At 38.4% G+C, this 21828-nt stretch overlaps 1 protein-coding gene across 1 annotated transcript; it reads right to left on the bottom strand.

The window, feature by feature from the left end:
• Positions 1 to 20352: 20352 nt before the first annotated feature.
• LOC149189086 (akuammiline synthase 1-like) lies at positions 20353 to 21503 on the bottom strand. The gene is made up of 2 exons (XM_089413147.1): positions 21127 to 21503; positions 20353 to 20492 (listed from the first exon to the last, which is right to left on the bottom strand). Exons 1-2 carry the CDS (start codon positions 21367 to 21369, stop codon positions 20445 to 20447), a joined length of 291 nt encoding a protein of 96 aa, XP_089269273.1. The 5' UTR covers positions 21370 to 21503; the 3' UTR covers positions 20353 to 20444.
• Between the last annotated feature and the right edge of the window lie 325 nt (positions 21504 to 21828).

Below are 21828 nucleotides of genomic sequence, written 5' to 3'. Positions count from 1 at the left end.
AAACCTCCCAAAGGAGAAGGTTCTTCAGGAGGAGGAGGTAATGGAAATGGAGGTAAACCTCCACCCTCTCCACCATCTTCTTCATATTCTTCTTCACAAGCATCTTCACCCTCTTCCACTAACACAACCCTTACTCATTTTCATCAACATACTTCAAAAACTCATTTTCATCAACATACCTCAAAAGGAACATGTAAATCACCCTTGTTAAAATTTGATGTTAAATTTGAACTGCCCATGTATAATGGTGAAGTGAATGCAGAGAAGCTTGATAATTGGATTTGTGAGTTGGAGGTCTATTGCAGAATTCAAAACCTTCAAGAGAATTACATAAAGATTCAATTAATGTCCTTGAGGATGTAGGGTGCAACACTAGTATGGTGGGAATCAAAGACATAAGAGGAGATAAAAAAAACAAAGGTAAGATCTCAATTTCTTGTTCTGATTTCATTGCTGCAATTAAAAGACAATTCTACCCTCTAGTTTATATGCATAAAGCCATCATGAATTGGTAGAACTTTAGACAACTGAAAGGTCAAAATGTGCAAGATTACACCCAAGAATTCAGAAAACGATCTTTAATGTTAGGTGTAGATTTGCAATCACAAGACATGTTGTTGAAGTACATAGGGGGTTTACATAATTACCTTAGGCATACTATCCTAATGTTTAATCCCAATATTCTAGATGAGGTGTGTGTACAAGCCACTCATCTTGAGGCAAGAGGAAAAACACTCAAGAAGAGGGTAGTAAAAAGCCATTTAAGGGTAAAGAGAAATAAAAGGGATTCAAAGGAAAGAAAAATGTATCCATTAAAAAGGAAGGAGAGAAAACAATATGTAAACATTGTTCCAAAGAGGGTCATGATGAAGCTAATTGTTGGAAGTTTCATCCCGAGTTGAAAGCAAAGAAATTCAACAACAAAGGAAAAGAAAAGATAGTTGTCGTCATTCAAGAGGATTTAGGATCCGATTTGGGTAATGAAATTAAAATTACAGCCATGGGTATAATAGGAAAAGAATCCATTGATAGCACTAGTATAGCAAATTGTCACACTAGTACTACAAATGAAGAAACAAGGATTAAATTATTTCATGTGAGGGTAATCTCAAAACATACAAAAATTGACACACTTTTTGATAGTGGGTCTCAAGCCAACTTGATATCTGAAGATTTAGTCAAACAACTTAATCTTGAAACCGTTTTACATCCCAAGACATATCCATTGGGTTGGATATGCAAGGACACAAACTTACAAGTTACAAGAAAATGTATTCTTTGATTTGCAATCACAACAAACTTCATTGACGAAGTTGAATTAGATGTTGTACCGCTTGATATATCAAGAATTGTTTTGGGTAGTCCTTACCTCTATGATAGAAAAGAAATCTTCTATCGTCATGAAAAAAAGTACCACTTGTTCAAAGATGGTGTGGAGTATATTGTGAGAGCTCATCGCAAGAAACTAAATCTTTCATTAGTTAATGTAGGGCAAATGAAAAGACTAGTGAATTCAAGCAAGAATTTAGTGCTTCTTATGATCAAACCCAATGTTGATGTTGATTATGAAGTGTTTGATGGTTGTAATTCAAAATTGAAAACTGATTTGGTTGATGTTGTTAACCATGATGATGAGGTGTTTCAGAAAGCAAAAGGATTTCCTTCCAAGAGGAGAATCCAACATGAAATACCATTGTAGCAAAAGTGTCTTCTTCCTAACATTGACATGCATCGGATGTCAAGAAGGGAAAGTGCAGAAATAACAAAGCAAATCCATGGGTTGTTGAACAAAAGGATCATCCGACCATCTCCTTCACCATGTGGTGCACCTATTGTTTTGGTGTCCAAGAAGAATGGAGAGCATTTCATTAAATGGGATTCAAGAAGTGGCTATCATCAAAGTAGAGTTGTTGAAGGAGACATATGGAAGACGACATTCAAAACCAAGCAAGGTTTGTTTGAATGGCTTGTTATGCTTTTTGGTCTTTTCCATGCTCCTACTACTTTCATGCATATGAAGAAATATGTATTGAAGACATTTATAGACATGATAATCTACTTGGATGACATTTTCCTTTTCAGAAAATTTCATTATGAACATGTCATGTGTGAGAACGAAATACTTGATGTCGTATGTCGAGAACATTTGTTATTGAAGATGTCAAAGTATATGTTGGATAAAATTTCTTTGATTTACTTGGGCCATAAGATTGGAGAAAGTGAGTTGAAGTTAGACCTCTCCAAGATTGATGCCATTATGGATTGGTCAATGCTCAAGATAGTCATTTGGATAAGAGGTTTTTTGGGAGCAGCCCAATGTTGGAGGAAATATTTTGTTAAATTTTCTTCTATTGTAGCTCATTTGCATTCTTTGGCAGTTGTGCAAAAAGTCTTTCCATGGGGAGGCAAACAACAAGAGGTATTTGATGCTTTAAGACAAAAGATCATTTCAACCTTTATACTTGCTCTTCTATACTTGAAAAAGTCATTTGAGTTTCAGGTTGATGTATGCGACTATGCCATGGGTGCAGTCCTTATGCAACATGGTAAGCCCATTTCATTTCATTCAAAAATTTTCAATGGTGCAATGATTAATTTGTAGCAACAAAGGCACTTTCATTGGATGGGTTTTCTTCTACTATTCCACTTGGTTAAAAGGAATAAGAAAGGTATAAGCGACAAGTTTGTTGATGTACTTTCTAGGCCTATATTTTATATAACTACTTTCCTCAAGCATCATTTTGTTTTGCATGAAAGTTATGTTCAACAAAATACATACTTTCAAGATGTACATTCAAGCTTGAGTCAAGGGAATCAAGTAGAGGAATTTGTTTACCATTTGCATCATAATGTGTTGTATCATCTTGGTAAGAAGGATGTTTCTACTGATAGTAACATGGACAAAGCCAAAGAGTTCATTGAACGACTCCAAATGGTACATCAAATAGTGCAAGATCAGCTTGAAAAGAGCAAAGGCAAGTACAAAGCAAGGCACGATAAGCATCATGTAGATCACAAGTTCCAAGTCAGTGATGAATCGATCGAGATTGGAAAGGTGAGGGAACTGTACCCTCACTTCCTAGACAACTAAATGTGATATTTTGGGGTCCAAAAGGATTTCATTGGGGAGGAATGATCAGGTACTCGAAAAATAACTCAAAATTCAAAGTTGTCAGATTGGTGTGGAACTTGGACGACAACGTATTGCTTGTCATCCTAAATATGCTGCAACTCGTTTCACGTGAAACAAACTCCGTATGACTCCATAAACAAGTTATGTTCACTTTTCCAAATAGACGATTTAAAAAAAAAAAGGACAACCCAGTCAACAGTCTGTATTGTTCACGTGGCGCTGACAGGGTAGGGTATGTGGACGTTGACTTGGTCAACGGGCTCCTTGGCGAATGATATCGTGGCAAGTGGCACATTTTTATTGGTTGGATTTTTGAGGTTTTGATTGGTTGAAGGAGTGGCCAACCACGGGCTGACATGTGGCCCAACCAGAGGCCGCCACGTGGCAGCCTGGGAGGCCACCAAAAGTTTTAGCTATAGTCTGGTCGGAGGCAGTGGCAGTCGAACTTGCGACCTCCCAATGTTAATGAACAATCTTTACCATTACACCACAACGATAGTTCTTAATATGCATAGACTTTGATTTATATTTAAAGGTTTGTTGTCGTAGAGTTCAGGGAACAGGCCAGCCTGTGGACGCATAACCACGCTCATGTGATCAGTGCGAAGGTGGAGTGGGGGTTCGACCGATGAGGGCAGGCTATTGGCATTAGCCCCTGGGCACGTGGCCCCCCACATGGCCTCAATTTTTAGAACAAAATATTAGCGGGCTTCTTAACTGTCCGAAAATTTCAGCCAGTTTTTAGTGAAATTGTCACTCTGTCAGCGCGCTTGGCGGGCGAAATTGTAGGATGATGCTGAATTTTAGGGAATTTGTAGCATGATTAGCAGAAAATTGGGAAAGACCATAAATTCTTGAGTTTTTGACCAAATCAGGAGCAGAAAGAGGCTACACAGGTATTTTTGGGCATTCTAGAGCCATTGGAATAGGTTTCAGAGCATTCTGAGTATTGTAAACTGATGTATTCACATTTTTGAGCATAATAGAGAGGGCCAAGCCATTGGAAGCTGGACTAAGGAAACGTAGCCCAAGAGGGGTGAATTCCTTCATCATGTGTTGTGATACTATTTATGGTGATATTTATGTTTGTCATTTGCAATTGTTCAGTCATTTGTTTATGTTAATTTACTAATAAAAATTACATAAAACATTAAAAACCCCATGTTTAAACTTGCAAACAATCACACAATTCCTCAAGCATATTTAATATAATCTGAAAGGGAATTTTAGCACAACAAAACTAATTTCTTAATCAGATCAAGTTTTGGTATCAAAGCTCTTGGTTTTATTTGTGAAAGAAGGATTTAACTATTTGCAAGTTTATGTCATGCTTACAAGGTTAAAACTCAAAAGAGGAGAAGGAAAGTTGATTGAAAACCCTAAAGTTGGGTCAAGGGGAAGGAGGGCAATGTTTCCACAATCTCCACCACTAGTTGATCCTCAAGTTGCAGTTGAGACTCCAGTGAGTATGTCTCATGAAGGAGAGCCTACATACATGACAAAAGATGAGAAGGTCTTCAGGAAGGATTTCTTTGATATGACAAATATGGTGAAGGTCCTCTATAAAGAGAGGAATACCATACTACAGGGTGAAAGCTCCAAACATTCCAAAGGAGAAGGTTCTTAAGGAGGATGAGGTAATGGAAATGGAGGTAAACCTCCACCCTCTCCACCATCTTCTTCATCTTCTTCTTCACAAGCATCTTCACCCTCTTCCACTAACACAACCCTTACTCATACTCATCAACATACCTCAAAAGGAACTGGTAAATCACCCTTGTTAAAACTTGATGTTAAATTTGAATTGCCCATGTATAATGGTGAAGTGAATGCAGAGAAGCTTGATAATTGGATTCGTCAGTTAGAGGTCTTTTGTAGAATTCAAAACCTTCAAGAGGGTGACATAAAGATTCAATTAGCTTCCTTGAGGATGGAGGATGCAACACTAGTATGGTGGGAATCAAAGACACAAGAGGAGATAAAAAACATGGTAAGATCTCAATTTCTTGTTCTGATTTCATTGCTGCAATTAAAAGACAATTCTACCCTCTAGCTTATATGCAGAAATCCATCATGAATTGGCAGAACTTTAGACAACTTAAAGGTCAAAATGTGCAAGATTACGCCCAAGAATTCAGAAAACAATGTTTAATGTTAGGTGTAGATTTGCAATCACAAGACACGTTGCTGAAGTACATATGGGGTTTACACAGTTACCTTAGGCATACTATCCTAATGTTTAATCCCAATAATCTAGATGAGGTGTGTGTGCAAGCCACTCATCTTGAGGTAAGAGGGAAAAACACTCGAGAAGAGGGTAGTAAAAATCCATTTATGGGTAAAGAGAAAGAAAAGGGTTTCAAAGGAAAGAAAAATGCATCCATTAAAAAGGAAGAGGAGAAAACAATATGTAAACATTGTTCCAAAGAGGGTCACGATGAAGCTAATTGTTGGAAGCTTCATCCCAAGATGAAACCAAAGAAATTTAACAACAAAGGAAAATAAAATACAATTGTCGTCATTCAAGAGGATTTGGGATTTGATTTGGGCAATGGAACTAAAATTACAACCATGGGTATAAAAGAAGAATCCATTGCTAGCACTAGTATATCAAATTTTCACACTAGTACTCCAAATGAAGAAACAAGGATTGAATTATTTCATGTGAGGGTAATCTCAAAACATACAAAAATCGACACACTTTTTGATAGTGGGTCTCAAGCCAACTTGATATCTGAAGATTTAGTCAAACAACTTAATCTTGAAACCATTTTACGTCCCAAGCCATATCCACTGGGTTGGATATGCAAGGATACAAACTTACAGGTTACTAGAAAATGTATTCTTCGGTTTGCAATCACAACAAACTTCATTGACGAAGTTGAATTAGATGTTGTACTGCTTGATATATCAGGAATTGTTTTGGGTAGTCCTTACCTCTATGATAGAAAATCAATCTTCTATCGTCATGAAAACAAGTACCACCTGTTCAAATATGGTGTGGAGTATATTGTGAGAGCTCATCACAAGAAACAAATCTTTCATTAGTTCATGCACGTAGAATGAAAAGACTAGTGAATTCAAGAAAGAATTTAGTGCTTCTTATGATCAAACCCAATGTTGATGTTGATTATGAAGCGTTTGATGGTTGCAATTCAAAATTCAAAATTGATTTTTTTTATGTTGTTAACCATGATGATGAGGTGTTTCAGAAAGAAATGGGATTTCTTTCCAAGAGGAGAATCCAACATGAATTACCATTGTAGCAAAAATGTCTTCTTCCTAACATTGACATGAACTGGATGTCAAGAAGGGAAAGTGCAGAAATAGCAAAGAAAATCCATGGGTTGTTGAACAAAAGGATCATCTGACCATCTTCTTCACCACGTGGTGCACCTATTGTTTTGGTGTCTGAGAAGAATGGAGAGCATTTCATTAAATTAGATTCAAGAAGTGGCTATCATCAAAGTAGAGTTGTTGAAGGAGACAAATGGAAGACGACATTCAAAAGCAAGCAAGGTTTGTTTGAATGGCTTGTTATGATTTTTGGTCTTTGCCATGCTCATACTACATTGATGCATATGAAAAAACATGTATTGAAGCCATTTATAGATATGATAGTCTACTTGGATGACATTTTCATTTTCAGAAAATTTCATTATGAACATGTCATGTGTGAGAAAGAAATACTTGATGTCATATGTCATGAACATTTTTTATTGAAGATGTCAAAGTATATGTTGGATAAAACTTATTTGATGTACTTGGGTTATAAAATTGGAGAAGTTGAGCTAAAGTTAGACCTCTCCAAGATTGATGCCATTATTGATTGGTCAATGCTCAAATAGTCATTTGGATAAGAGGTTTTTTGGGAGTAGACCAATGTTGGAGGAAATATTTTGTTAAATTTTCTTCTATTATAGCTCATTTGCATTCTTTGGCAGTCGTGAAAAAAGTCTTCCAGTGGGGAGGCAAACAACAAGAGGCATTTGATGCTTTAAGACAAAAGATCAGTTCAGCCTTTATACTTGCTCTTCTATACTTGAAAAAGTCATTTGAGTTTCAGGTTGATGTATGCGACTATGCCATGGGCGCAATCCTTATGCAACATGATAAGCCCATTTCATTTCATTCATAATTTTTCAATGCTACAGTGATTAATTTGTAGTGACAAAGGCACTTTCATTGGATGGGTTTTCTTCTACTACTTCGCTTGGTCAAAAGGAATAAGAAAGGTATAAGCAACAAGTTTGTTGATGTACTTTCTAGGCCTATAGTTTGTATAACTACTTTCCTCAAGCATCATTTTGTTTTACATGAAAGTTATGTTCAACAAAATACATACTTTCAAGATGTACATTCAAGCTTGAGTCAAGGGAATCAAGTAGAGGAATTTGTTTACCATTTGCATCATAATGTGTTGTATCATCTTGGTAAGAAGGATGTTGCTACTGATAGTAACATGGACAAAGCCAAAGAGTTCATTGAACGACTCCAAATGGTACATCAAACAGTGCAAGATCAACTTGAAAAGAGCAAAGGCAAGTACAAAGCAAGGCACGACAAGCATCGTGTAGATCACAAGTTCCAAGTTAGTGATGAATGGATCGAGATTGGAAAGGTGAGGGAACTGTACCCTCACCTGCTGGACAACTGAAAGTGATATTTTGGGGTCCAAAAGGCTTCCAATGGGGAGGAATGATCAGGTGCTCAAAAAATAGCTCAAAATTCAAAGTTGTTGGATTGGTGTGGAACCTAGACGACTGTGTAGTTTTCACCATCTTGAATCCGACGCAACTAGATTCGCGCAAAACAGACTCCGTATGACTCTAGAAACGAGTTATGTTCACTTTCCCAAAAAGCGATTTAAAAAAAAACGGAGAGGCCAGTCAACAGTCCGTACTGCTGACATGGCGCTAACTGGGCAGGGTATGTGGATGTTGAATTAGTCAACGGGCTCCTTGGTGAATGATATCATGCCAAGTGCCACATTATTATTGGTCATATTTTTGTGGATTTGATTGGTTGAAGTAGTGGCCAGCCACGCGCTAACATGTGGCCCAGCCGGAGGCCACCACGTGGCAGCCCTAGAGGCCACCAAAATTTTTTGCTATAGTCCGGGAAGAGGCAACAGGGGTCGAACCCGCAACCTCCCAACGCTAATGCATAATCTTTACCATTACATCATAGTGGTTGTTCTTAATATGCATAGACTTTGGTTTATATTTAAAGGTTTGTTGCTGCACAATTCAAGGAACAAGACAGCCTGTGGACACATAATCGCGCCCATGTGATCATCACAAAGGTGGAGTGGGGGCTCGGCCGGCAGGGGCGGGCCATTGGCCTTAGCTCCCAGGCACGTGGCCTCAATTTTCAGAACTTAGGCTTTAGGGGGCTTTATAACGGTCCGACAATTTCACCTGGTTTTCGGCGAAATTGTTGCTCCGTTAGCACTCTTGGCGAGCGAAATTGTAGGATGATGCCAAATTTTGGGGAATTTGCAGTGCAATTAGCAGAAGATTTGGAAAGGCCATAAATTCCTTAGTTTTTGACCAAATCAAGAGTAGAAAGACACTACACAGACATTTTTGGGCATTCTGGAGCCATTGGAACAAGTTTCAGAGCATTCGGAGCAAGGTAAACTGACGTATTCACATTTTTTAGCATAATAGAGAGGGAAAAGCCATTGGAAGTTGGACCAAGGAGACATAGCCTAGGAGGGGTGAACTCATTCATCATGTATTGTTGTGATATTGTTTATGGCGATGTTTATGTCTGCCATTTGTTTATGTTAATTTTCTCATAAAAATTACATAAAACACTAAAAAGCCCACGTTTAAACTTGCAAACAATCACACAATTCCTCAAGCATATTTAATATAGTCTGAAAAGGAATTTTAGTACAAAAAAACTAATTTTCTTAATAAGATCACTAGATTTGAAGTAAAATCCTACGAATTAAAAAGGGTAAACGATAATTTCTTCCACTAGTAATGTTCCCCACCAACCTCCCTATAGCACCAACATAATTAAAGCCCTAATAGTTCCTAAGTAATTTTCCTCATTAGTCATAATTTATTGCAAATAGAATGATAAAAGAAGGATTTGGAGCCTTTGCCAATATTTTTAGGCCCATATTCTTGTGTGTTGGCCAACCCTCAATAGTTTACTATCATTAAAATAAGTTTAAACCCTCTTTAGGGGCATTTGCTCTAAGAGTCCAAATTATGGACAATCATTTACCACATTTGATTTCTAAGAATGCGCTTTTGAGCCATTGACATAAATGAATCCATTCCCTTGTGCGGATATTTTTTTATCCATTTGTAGGTGACCCAAACCCCCTTCCACTTTCATAGGGAAATCAAGAGTTCCTTTGTCCCTCGATCTGAGAATATTCTTAACATTTCCATAGAAGGTGGGTTTCTATGGGCCTCCAAATATTCTATAACTATACCTAAGTTGGTGGAGGACTTGATAAGCAAGTTCCCTTTGACCAAACTTTCTTATACCCCAAGAATATGAATAAAAGGAGAAGGGTTAGGGATTTTAATTCTAAAGAGGCCAAGTAGAAAGTCATTTAGGGTTCAAAACTTTAGTTTTCATCATTTAGCCCAAGGACCTAGAAATTAGATTTTCAAAGGATTTCCATTTAGTTAAAGAAGGAGAATTTGTAGACTTACAGAGATGAAGCGAATCTTCCTTTCTATCGCTGATAGCTTCCATCATGAGATCTTTAAGGTCACTTGTGTCCAATGATTGAGTTACTATTGTTGGAAATAACACTGAGAGGAGGGGGGGTGAATCAGTATTATCAAATTCTTTTCACTATACCTTCCAGATTTATAATTCAATTTATTCTTCAGATGTTGACCATTAATTTGTATGTCAATACCATATAATAATGAACAAGAACAAGAAAAACAGATAGTCACACCAAAGAACACCAGATATAAGGTGGAAACCCAATGTGGGTGAAAACCACCCGCTGCAATATGTCTCTATCTTCTTTCAATTAGAAACTTCTTTTTACAAATTCTACACTGGTGCAGTCCTTTACCAGTACACAGGCTGCAACCTGCAGAGAGCTAAAACCCTCTCTCGTTTTCCAGACTCTCTTGGAAGGGAGCTACAACCCCCTTAGCTCTTGTACTAGCTGAGCTACTAGTACGTAGGTGCTGACCTACTTCTTTTCCTCCAGGGACCACGTTTCATAAATTTTCAGACTGGATCCATGAATCATTAAATAATCATCAAGTAAATGTGAATCAACCAATCTCCTTTTACAATCAACTAATGAATCAACCAATAGCTTCTCATAATGCAGTGACCAGAAAAGCAATACCAGTAATTAGACACAGATTCTAAACCCAGAACTCTGCAGCAATAGACAAAAGGCAGCCAACATATATTTCAAGAAAATTCCGCAACTTCACCAATATAAACATGCGAGTATCCACACTTCTGCTGTGTCTAGCCTGCGCAGCTCCACACCTGCTCTGTCTACTGGACTACACACCTCCGCACCAGATCTGTCTACTGGATTACGCACCTCTGCACCTGCGCCGTCTACCGGACTGCGCACCTCCGCACCTGCACCATCTACCAGACTGCGTACCTTCGCACCTGCGCCGTCTACTGGACTGCGCACCTGTGCCGTCTACTGGACTGCGTACCTGCGCCGTCTACTGGATTGCGTACCTCCGCACCTGAGTTGTATCTCGCTTGCGGACCTCCGGATATAAACACTTTAACCGTCCTCAATTGTACCCTAGTTTGTCAAATTCACAGATCTGATCATGCGCCAAAGAGACCTCGACCTATCAGTAGATCCACCTTTTAATTCACGGTTTTCTCCTTGATTTAGATCTAGCTTCACAAACCGATCACCAAAATTTCAGATCTTAAGATATTCAATGTTCACAAGTGTATGGGCCAAATGATCTCCTTCCCTTTTTATAGTCTAGGCCTTTCTCAAACCATGGACCAAAACCATTGAGAAACAATACCAAGGACTCAATACTTGGGTTCAACTCTTTTGAATGCAATACCACAGACCAAAACCATAGGATCAAAAACTGTGGACTAAATACCACGGATCAATCATAAAATTTCCCATGTGCGCGCACTTTTTTGCATGGAAGTGAGTGAATTTGATGTCCGCACCTTTTGTTCGGAGAACCCGCGGGTATGTCCGCACTTCTTGTTCGGGGCACCTGCGGGTCCGCAGCTTTTGTTAGGCGCACCTGCGGGTATCTCATTTTCTATTATTTTGAGTGCTTGAACAGTGATTTTCCACTTGAGTGAGTTTCCATCAAGGACAACACCTGTGCCATAGCACCAAACCTGAGTCATAATGCCAACAATCTCCCCCTTTGGACTTGATGGCAACCCCAAGATCCTCAAAGTCATTCTCCCCCTTTGTCATCAAGGGCAAAGGGTTATGCTCCCCCTGAGAACATGCTGAAAAATCTACTATACTGTGCTGATCGTGCTCCCCCTAACTGTAGGCCAGATCTGCAAAAGAAATTTTCTTCAAGAAGAACCATAATCCACCATACACCATAAATGACCTTCCTATCACCAAAAGACTCTATACATACATTCATCACCCAACCAAGTGGGGATCATCCACCCAACCAAGTGGGGTTACATCAGAAAATTACATATGAAAACCAAGTACATTATATCATTCATCCCAGATATAGGCCATTACATGACCTTGACAAAAGAATATAAGACATAGAGACAAACATTAGCAACAATATTAAGATCAGAAACCATGTTCTCCTTCTGTACTTGCTCCTCCAAGATCTTCTACAATAATGCCAACAATGCATTATTAGAAGAATATATGCTCCCCCTGAACCTGTGCCATTTGGTCTTTGACCAATCCATAAACCGGCAAATGTACGCGTATACTCCGTATGAAACTCAAATTTCTGAAACAAATAAGATTCAACAACAAGATGATGCATCAACTACCCTCAGCTTTTGTTTGAGGTATTCAAAGGTCTCCTTGGGCAGAGGTTTGGTGAGAATATCCGCAACTTGTTCCTTAGAGGGAACATACTCCAACTTGACCTTTTGTTCAAGCACTTGTTCCCGAAGAAAATGATACTTGATTGGTATGTGCTTGGTCTTTGAATGCATGACAGGATTCTTTGAAATACTGATTGCATTTGTATTATCACAGAAGATGGAGATAGGTGGATTACAAGTGATTTGCATGTCTTACAATGTTTGCATCATCCAAAGGAGTTGTGTGCAGCAAGATGCAGTAGCTACATATTCTGCTTCAGCTGTAGATAATGCAATAGAGCTTTGTTTCTTGCTGAACCAAGATACTAATCTAGGACCCATGAAGAATGCACCACCACTAGTGCTTTTCCTGTCATCCACGCTCCCTGCCCAATCCGCATCTGTGTATGCATGAAGTGTGAGGTCTGTACTATTAGGATACCATAAGCCATAGTTTTGAGTTCCTTGAAGATACTTGAAGATTCTCTTAACTGCCTGAAGATGAGTTTCCTTTGGATTTGCTTGAAACCTTCCAACTATTCCCACTGCATGCATAATGTTTGGTCGGGTACCTGTTAGATAGAGCAGACTACCAATCATGGATCTATAGGTTGGTTGATGTATTGCTGCTGATTCATCATTCACGTTGAGGCTGCATCCTGTCACCATAGGGGTACATACTGGTTTCGAATCCTCCATCCCATATTTCTTCAATATCTGCTTGAGATACTTGGTTTGTGATAGAAAAATACCGTCTTTGTTTTGTTGGACTTGCAAGCCAAGGAAATATGTGAGCTCACCAAGCATGGACATTTCAAACTCCTTTTGCATCACCAAGGCAAACTTTTGACTCATGTCTTCTTCATTGCTGCCAAAGATGATATCATCTACATACACAACAAGTATTAGCAACTTTTCATTATCAACCTTTATATATAGATTGTTGTCAGTTGATCCTTTTATAAAACCTTGTTGATGAAGATATTTATCCAACCGATAATACCACGCCCTAGGAGCCTATTTAAGACCATAGAGAGCCTTTTTGAGCCTACATACAAGATTTGGATCATTTCCAAGGATGAACCCATCTGGTTGTTCAATGTACACTTCTTCATTCAAGTCTCCATTCAGAAAGGCAGATTTTACGTCCATCTGAAATACTTTGAACTTCTGAAAGCTAGAGAGAGCAAGGAACATTCTTATAGCCTCAAGTCTAGCAATTGGTGCAAAGGTTTCTTCAAATTCTATGCCCTCTTGTTGCGCATATCCTTTACAAACAAGTCTTGCCTTGTTTCTAACCACATCTCCATTTTCATTTAGTTTATTTTTGAAAATCCACTTTGTCCCTATGACATTCTTATCTTTTGGTCTAGGAACCAATTCCCAAGTGTTATTCCTTTCAATCTGTTCAAGTTCTTCATCCATTGCCTTGACCCAGCATTCATCTTTGCATGCCTCTCTTACATTTTGTGGTTCAATGGAGGAGAGTAATGCCAAATAGCTTGAAGCTTCTGCAATTGTTCTTCTTGTTTGTATACCTGCCTCTTTCTGCCCCAAAATTTGAGATTCTGGATGATTCTTCTGAACGTACCTGGATGGAGTCTTATCTTCTATCCTTATCTGTTCTTCTGGTGCCTCATGGGTTTCTTCTTCATCATGAATCTGATTTGATGTTGATGGATAGTCCTCATCATCTTCGAAGTCTTCAGATCTTACCTACCTGGGAGTGTTTTCTTTTTCATCCACCACTACATCAATGTTGTCGACAATTCTTCCAAGCCTTTTATTGTAACATTTGTATGCTTTGCTGTGAGGAGAATAACCAAGGAGAATGCCTTCATCTACTCTAGGTTCAAACTTGCCAAGATTTTCATCATTATTTTTAATATAGCATTTGCTTCCAAAAATTTTGAAATGTTTTACCGAAGGAGTCTCACCATACCAAAGCTCATGAGGAGTTTGAGTGCTGTTCACCCGGATATTTGTCTTGTTGAGAATAACAACTGCAGCAAATGCAGCTTCACCCCAGACGGTTGCGGGAGTTCCAGACTCATCAAGCATAACACGAGCCATTTGTTGAATCGTTTTGTTCATCCTATCCACTACTCCATTTTGCAGAGGAGTCCTAGCTATAGAGAATTCCCTTCTTATTCCATGTTCTTCACAAAAATCAAAAAATTCATTCAAGGTAAACTCCCCACCCCTATCAAACCTGAGGCATTTGATTTTGTGATCTGATTCGTTCTCCACCAAGGCTTTGAATGATTTGAACTTTTCAAATGCTTCGTCTTTGTGCTTCATAAGTCCTATCCAACACATCCTGGAAAAGTCATCAATGAATAATATGAAATATTATTCTCCTCGAGGTGACCTTTTCCTAGATGGGCCACATACATCAGTATATATAAGTTCAAGTGGCCTTCTAGCTGATCCTTCCTTCTCAGGGAAGTTAGTTCTGGTTTGCTTACCAAACTGACATGATTTGTTAATTGTATTGTCTGGAATTCTGATGTTTGGAAGACCACGAACTGCCTGGTATTTACATGCTTTCCTTATCTGTGAGAAGCTAAGATGCCCCAATCTTCTGTGCCATAACCAGTGTTCATCGTTCTTGCTTAGATAACATTGATGTTGTCCTTCTTTGAATATGTATAAATTATTTGGAGTTCTTATGCCTTTGATCACTATTTTTCCTGTATCAAGATCACGAACACTACATCCATTTGATCAAAATATTACCTCCGTTCCTTGATCACAAATCTGACTGACACTCAATAAATTATGCTTTAACCCATCAACATACATAACATTTCCAGCTTTGACCTTTTCTTTCAACTGAACAGAACCTTTACCTTTTATGAGCGCATGGGTTTCATTTCCAAATGAGACCTTCTTCTCCTTCTCTAAGGCACTATATGACTGAAGTTTTTGTTTATCACCTGTCATATGTTTCAAACATCCACTGTCGATGTACCATTGATTTTCTTGCCCTTCCGCATATAAGGCTATACCACATCTTTCTGGTTGCGATTCTTTCATTCTCCGTGTTTTGGAATTTGAGGCTTGTTCCTTTGTTTGCCGAAACCTGCTCCTACATTCAGAATCTTCATGACCGAAGTTGTTACAAATAGAACATTCAATTTCATTCTCAAGGGCAGAAAAGTTATTGTAGGTTCTTTTCGTGATCCCAGTCATACTTCTTTGTTTTTGAGCTTCTCTAGTCATGATTGTCTTATAGGAAACACATTGAGCTGCTTTGTGACCAAAGTTATGACAAGAAAAACATTAGCCATTGAATAGACTCCTGCAATTATCAAATCTACCAACCAACTGATTGTAATTTCTACTGACATCCATTCTTGAGGCAAATTGGGAAGATTTTACCTGTGGCTGGTTGTAGCTTCTGTTCATCCTTAAGGTGGATTGCCCTTGATTTACCTGGTAGTCTTTGTTCATTCTTGAGGTAAATTGTCCCTGATTTACCTGGTGATTTCTATTTGACCTTTGCTCACTCCTCCTTGCTGCATCAAGATAACTTTTGGAGGTGGATGGTTGCTGCACTTGAGATGCTTCTTCATTATATCCCAGACCTGTCTTGATTAGTGGAGAATGCTGCACATTGATAATCTCATCTAGAGTTTCAGATCCTTTAACAAATCTAAGATTAAGAGCTTTTGTTTTCTCAATCTCTTTTCTAAGACCAACAATTTCACATTCTATTTTTTCATGAAGTTTTTCTTTTTCAGCCAGTTGGAATTGCAGAGTATCAATAATCATATTTTTCTCTTCTAAACAAATTTTGAGTTTAGAAATCTCTTCATACAGACCTTCTTCATCTATAGCATCCATGAAATCATCATCTTCAAAAGCCATTAAAAGTCTATAATTGTTACCTTGTTCATCTTCATCACCATTTGAAAGTCCATCACTGTCTTCATGAGTGTAATAGCTTTTCTTATTTACATTCTGTTTCTTGTTCCATCTGACAGGTTCCTTACCTTTATCAAGCTTATCTTTATGAGGACACTTTGCAGCATAGTGATCGACTCTTCCACAATCAAAGCATTTGAAAGGTAACTTGCCTCTGAATCTTCCAGCACCCCTTTGAAGGTTCTTGACACAATTTGATTCTTCGTCTTCTTCTGATAGATGTCCTGACTCATAGTAATCTCCTTTGCCTGAAGCCTTGAATGCAGCTTCTCTTCTGTCTGATGGTCCTCCTTTCCTCATTTCGTAACCAGTCAGAATTCCATGCAGCTGTGACATGGTAAGGTTTCGTAGATTCTCTTTTTCTTCTATTGCAGAAACTTTAGATTCGAACTTGGGGACTTAGATCTTAGAACCTTTTCAACCACAACAACCTCTTTTATTTCTTCACCCAAGTTTTTCATACAATTAACAATCTCATCTACACGAAGGAAATAGTTAGCCACACTTTCATCATTGTGCATTTTGAGATTTTCATACTGAGTTCTGAGGGTTTTAAGTTTTGCTCGTTTTACCTGTTCATCTCCTTCATAGCTCAAAACAATCTTGTCCCATATTTCTTTTGCGGATTTATACTGCATAACTTTGACGAATTCTGATTCAGATAGACATCCCAATAGAGTATTGACAGCCTTTGCATTTGTTTCATATTGCTTCTTACCAGCCAAATCTGTAGGAGTTGTGGATGGAAAAGTATACCCTGTATCTATGATATCCTAGACTTCTGTACCAAGAGATTGAAGAAATGTTGTGACTCTTACCTTCCAATAGACGAAGTTGGTCCCATAAAAAATTGGTGGCCTGATCGATGCTTCTCTCTCGTAGTTGCTCATGATGATGGATCCTCCTTCAAGCGATCAAGCTTCTCAGAAGGACCTGCTCTGATTCCATTTGTTGGAAATAATACTGAGAGGGGGGGGGGGGTGAATCGGTATTATCAAATTCTTTTCACTATACCTTCCAGATTTATAATTTAATTTATTCTTCAGATGTTGACCATTAATTTGTATGTCAGTACCATATAATAATGAACAAGAACAAGAAACACAGATAGTCACACCAAAGAACACCAGATATAAGGTGGAAACTCAATGTGGGTGAAAACCACCTGCTGCAATATGTCTCTATCTTCTTTCAATTAGAAACTTCTTTTTACAATGATTCTGTACTGGTGCAATCCTTTACCAGTACACAGGCTGCAACCTGCAGAGAGCTACAACCCTCTCTCATTTTCCAGACTCTCCTGGAAGGGAGCTACAACCCCCTTAGCTCTTGTACTAGCTGAGCTACTAGTACGTAGGTGCTGACCTACTTCTTTTCCTCCAGGGACCACGTTTCATAAATTTTCAGACTGGATCCATGAATCATTAAATAATCATCAAGTACATGTGAATCAACCAATCTCCTTTTACAATCAACTAATGAATCAACCAATAGCTTCTCAGAATGCAGTAACCAGAAAAGCAATACCAGTAATCAGACACAGATTCTAAACCCAGAACTCTGCAGCAATAGACAAAAGGCAGCCAACATATATTTCAAGAAAAGTCTGCAACTTCACCAATAGAAACCTGCGAATATCCGCACTTCTGCTATGTCTAGCCTGCGTAGCTCCGCACTTGCTCTGTCTACTGGACTGCGCGCCTCCGCACCAGATCCGTCTAGTTGACTGCGCACCTCCGCACCTGCACCGTCTACCAGACTGCGCACCTCCGCACTTGCACCGTCTACTGGACTGCGTACCTCCGCACCTGCGTCGTCTACTGGACTGCGCACCTCCGCACCTGCGTCATCTACTGGACTGCGTACCTCCGCACCTGAGTCGTATCTCGCCTACGGACCTCCGGATATAAACACTTTAACAGTCCTCAATTGTACCCCAGTCTGTCGAATTCACAGATCTGATCATGCGCCAAAGAGACCTCGACCTATCAGTAGATCCACCTTTTAATTCACGGTTTTCTCCTTGATTCAGATCTAGCTTCACAAACCGATCACCAAAATTTCAGATCTTAAGATATTCAATGTTCACAAGTGTATGGGCCAAATGATCTCCTTCCCTTTTTATAGTCTAGGCCTTTCTCAAACCATGGACCAAAACCATTGAGAAACAATACCAAGGACTCAATACTTGGGTTCAACTCTTTTGAATGCAATACCATGGACCAAAACCATAGGATCAAAAACTGTGGACTAAATACCATGGATCAATCATAAAATTTCCCACGTGCGCGCGCTTTTCTGCATGGAAGTGAGTGAATTTGACGTCCGCACCTTTTGTTCGGAGAACCTGCAGGTATGTCCACACTTCTTGTTCGGGGCACCTGCGGGTCCGCAACTTTTGTTAGGCGCACCTGCGGGTATCTCATTTTCTATTATTTTGAGAGCTTGAACAGTGATTTGCCACTTGAGTGAGTTGCCATCAAGGACAACACCTGTGCCATAGTGCCAAACCTGAGTCATAATGCCAACAACTATTGATGAAGGAACTTCTATTAGGCAACCGATGATGGAGGCTTAAAAGAAGAGAGTTGATGAAGTCTAACTATGCAAGCAGTTAAATTCCTATGTTTGAGCCATGTATTAGAGGTTTGAAGTCTTTGCAAGCCTCTTTTAGAGTAAATATGACTATGCAATTAGTTGTCTATGTTAAATCATTGCACCTTGCATATCATTTGTGTTAATGCCCATCGATCCTAATACACTTTTCTAGAGGATTTTTGGTCCAATAAATAAGAACATTAGTAGATGCATCGCTTAGTCTCATCACATTATCCCTAGTCAGATTACCCTCTCATACATTGGATTTAGATAAAGCTTGAACCATTTCACCAACAATGATGACAACCTCATCATCTAGCAAGATAGACCCCATGTGTGATTGCTTTTATGGCTCTCACATGTCAACAAATGGGTGGAATTTTTAACTAGACCATATCTGTTGGCCCTCCAATGGTTCCTGTAAATAATCAATCTCCTCTTCCCCCAAAATCACTATGAGATTGGACCTCCTTACCCCTTATCACCCTAGTCATTATTGTAGATAAACCTTGTGGAAGCTCTAAGTTACCCTCTCCAAATGCATAGATCTATCTCCTTGCCAAAATGGATCTTCTCAAAAGTATTGAAGAATAAAGACCCTCTATACAAATTCTAAAAGCCCTTAATTCCACTTTCTTTTCCTTGATTCCAATGTATAATTCCTATGATGATAATTCTTTTATATCCATATTTAAAAAAGTATACATACTTCATCACAATCTTTAGCCCATAAGAAAAAATGAGATTTGTTAATACCTTGCCAATACCACACAAATATTTGCAGATTACAAGTTATTTACATGTATATACCCTACCCTCTTGAAATTGAATAGATAACCTTAAAAAAAACATCAAAGATGGAAAAGCTTATAGCCAAATTCATTTTAATTTTCAAAATATGTGTCACATTACCAACCTTATTAGTCCCTGCCTGGGACTAATAGCGATCGATCTATCGTTGACCTACCATTACTTGATACTTTGACCGGTTTTTTTTCGGTGTTTTCACATTTTAACCTAAGTTTGATGCTCCCAATTTTATTCAACAAAATTTTAGCCAAAGTTTTTGATTCGGCAAACGATTGAGGTCTTATTGCAGCCTTCACGTTGCCCGATGCAAAAATATTGAGGCAATCTCATCTTATCCAAAGTACGCTGTGGTTATTTTATCCAAAGTTCTAAGACTGAAAGCATTCTACCTCTTATTAGAGGCTTCACGTGGCCCGATGCAAGAAAACTTCGGCAATACAATTTTATCCAAAGTTCAGAGAGAGAGTAGCCCTTTCGAGGTCCTTTCCACATGTATATCAAGGCTCTTTCCACATGGCTATTAGCATGCAAGGCCCCTTCCATATGGCTATTAGCATGCAACTCTGGTATGGTATGGTAAAAGATAGTCGCCGCCTGCCCAGAAGAGTCTGCAAGATTACAATTGCAGTCTTTGGACGTGCTCAGAAGAGTCTGCAAGATTACAATTGCAGTCTTTGGACGTGCTCAGAAGAGTCTGCAAGATTACAATTGCAGTCTTTGGACGTGCTCTGTTATCTACACGCTTGAGTCGCTTGAGTCTGCAAGATGCCATTGAGTCGCTTGAGTCTGCAAGATGGCATTGTCCCTTGAGTCTGCAAGATGGCATTGTGGAAGGCAGTGGCATTGTAGTTTGCGACCTGACAGACCTGGTATGTATCAGACTATCTTTATGTATTTGGGAAAACTTCAGATGCAGCTAACTCCAGAGAAGTACCTTACTTGTTATTTTGTGTTATTCCTCTAGCTGCAAGGGATCTACCTGCAGAGGATCATGGAGAACCTGTTAATTTAAAGCATAAATTTAGCACCGTGGCTTCAAGGTGAAATTACCAAAACCTTAATAAAAAACTCAACGAGAAATGCATCCATTTTATTCTTTAATTTCCTCTACTTTAAATGCATCATTTTTTTTTCTTTAACTGTTTTTATTTACTGCAAGCGATATTAATGATATTGAACATGAAAAACTTACTCAAAAATTTCTTTAACTGTTTTTATTTACTGCAAGCGATATTAATGATATTGAACATGAAAAACTTACTCAAAAACTCAACGGTAAATAACGGTAAATGCCTAATTTAGTATTCTCAAGATCTTTAAGGTGTTCTGGTGCATTCGAGAGAATGAGCCGAAATAAGTAGAGTTTTTATTGAATTACAATTCTGTTCATATTTTATTATAATTTAAGTTTATTTAAATGGAACAAAACTGTTGGGTGCTCAAAAAATTGATTATATTTCGACCATAGTTGGGATTCTACCCAATTCTTATCAAATTTGTAACTGACAAAAAAAATATATATTGTAGAAAAGTATGTTTTCTACCTTTGTGTACAGTAAACTGTAACAAAGAAAACATCTTTCAAATCATTAATTAAATGCAGATTGTAATTAGGAGGTTTTTCAATCACATACCTGAACTGCAAGCAAAGGAAGAGACTGGCCGTCTGCACAAATAGAATGGTTCAGAGGAAACAACGGTTCCTGAATATAGCGAGGACTTTTGTGAAGGAGAATCTGGTCAAGGGTGGCGTCTGCAACGACCTCTGTAAATTGGGCACCCTTGTCATTGCATTCCATATTTAGAAAACCGTCGGGAGAGTCGACCAATCTGCCAGCGAAAAGGTAGAAATGAAGGAGCACCTTTTCCAGGCTCATGGATGAATTCGTTCGGAAGCAGTGGTGTACCACAAGCCTCCATACAAAGCCACCGTTCTTCGACTTGAATCTGCTCTGCGCAGAAATGTCCAAATCAGATATATACGATGCGGTGTGCAGTTTTTTTCTATTAACTCTGTTTTATATAAAACGTTTTATGGTAAGTGATGTTATTTTTAAAAAATGATATTTGTGAAGTACTCTTATTGGGGTAAAATTGATTAAGAGCACTATATTAAATGGGTAAGGCATTGAAACACTGATCGTAGCTATGGGAAGAAAAATTTGTCAGAGTAGTAGGTGATTCATCAAGATGGTATATATTTTAAGCAAGATATAAATAATTGAATTATAAGAGAAATATAAAAATAAGGTCTATTTTCAAAGATATAAATAATTGAATTATTAGAGAAATATAAAAAAAGTTTATTCTCAAAATTAATATTCACCGATTATTTT

The sequence above is a fragment of the Pinus tabuliformis genome, chromosome 3_1 (assembly GCF_031772625.1).
Source record: "Pinus tabuliformis cultivar Carrire ecotype Pingquan chromosome 3_1, CPIR1, whole genome shotgun sequence".
Taxonomy (NCBI): domain Eukaryota; kingdom Viridiplantae; phylum Streptophyta; class Pinopsida; order Pinales; family Pinaceae; genus Pinus; species Pinus tabuliformis.
This window is presented reverse-complemented; position numbering and strand designations above follow the sequence as displayed.

Excerpts from the sequence above, each read along its gene's own strand:
- LOC149189086 (XM_089413147.1), bottom strand. The coding sequence starts at position 21,369 with ATGAGCCTGGAAAAGGTGCTCCTTCATTTCTACCTTTTCGCTGGCAGA. Across the intron at positions 20,493-21,126 it reads TTCCTTTGCTTGCAGTTCAG|GTTCTCCATGATCCTCTGCA; the intron begins GTATGTGATTGA and ends TTAAATTAACAG.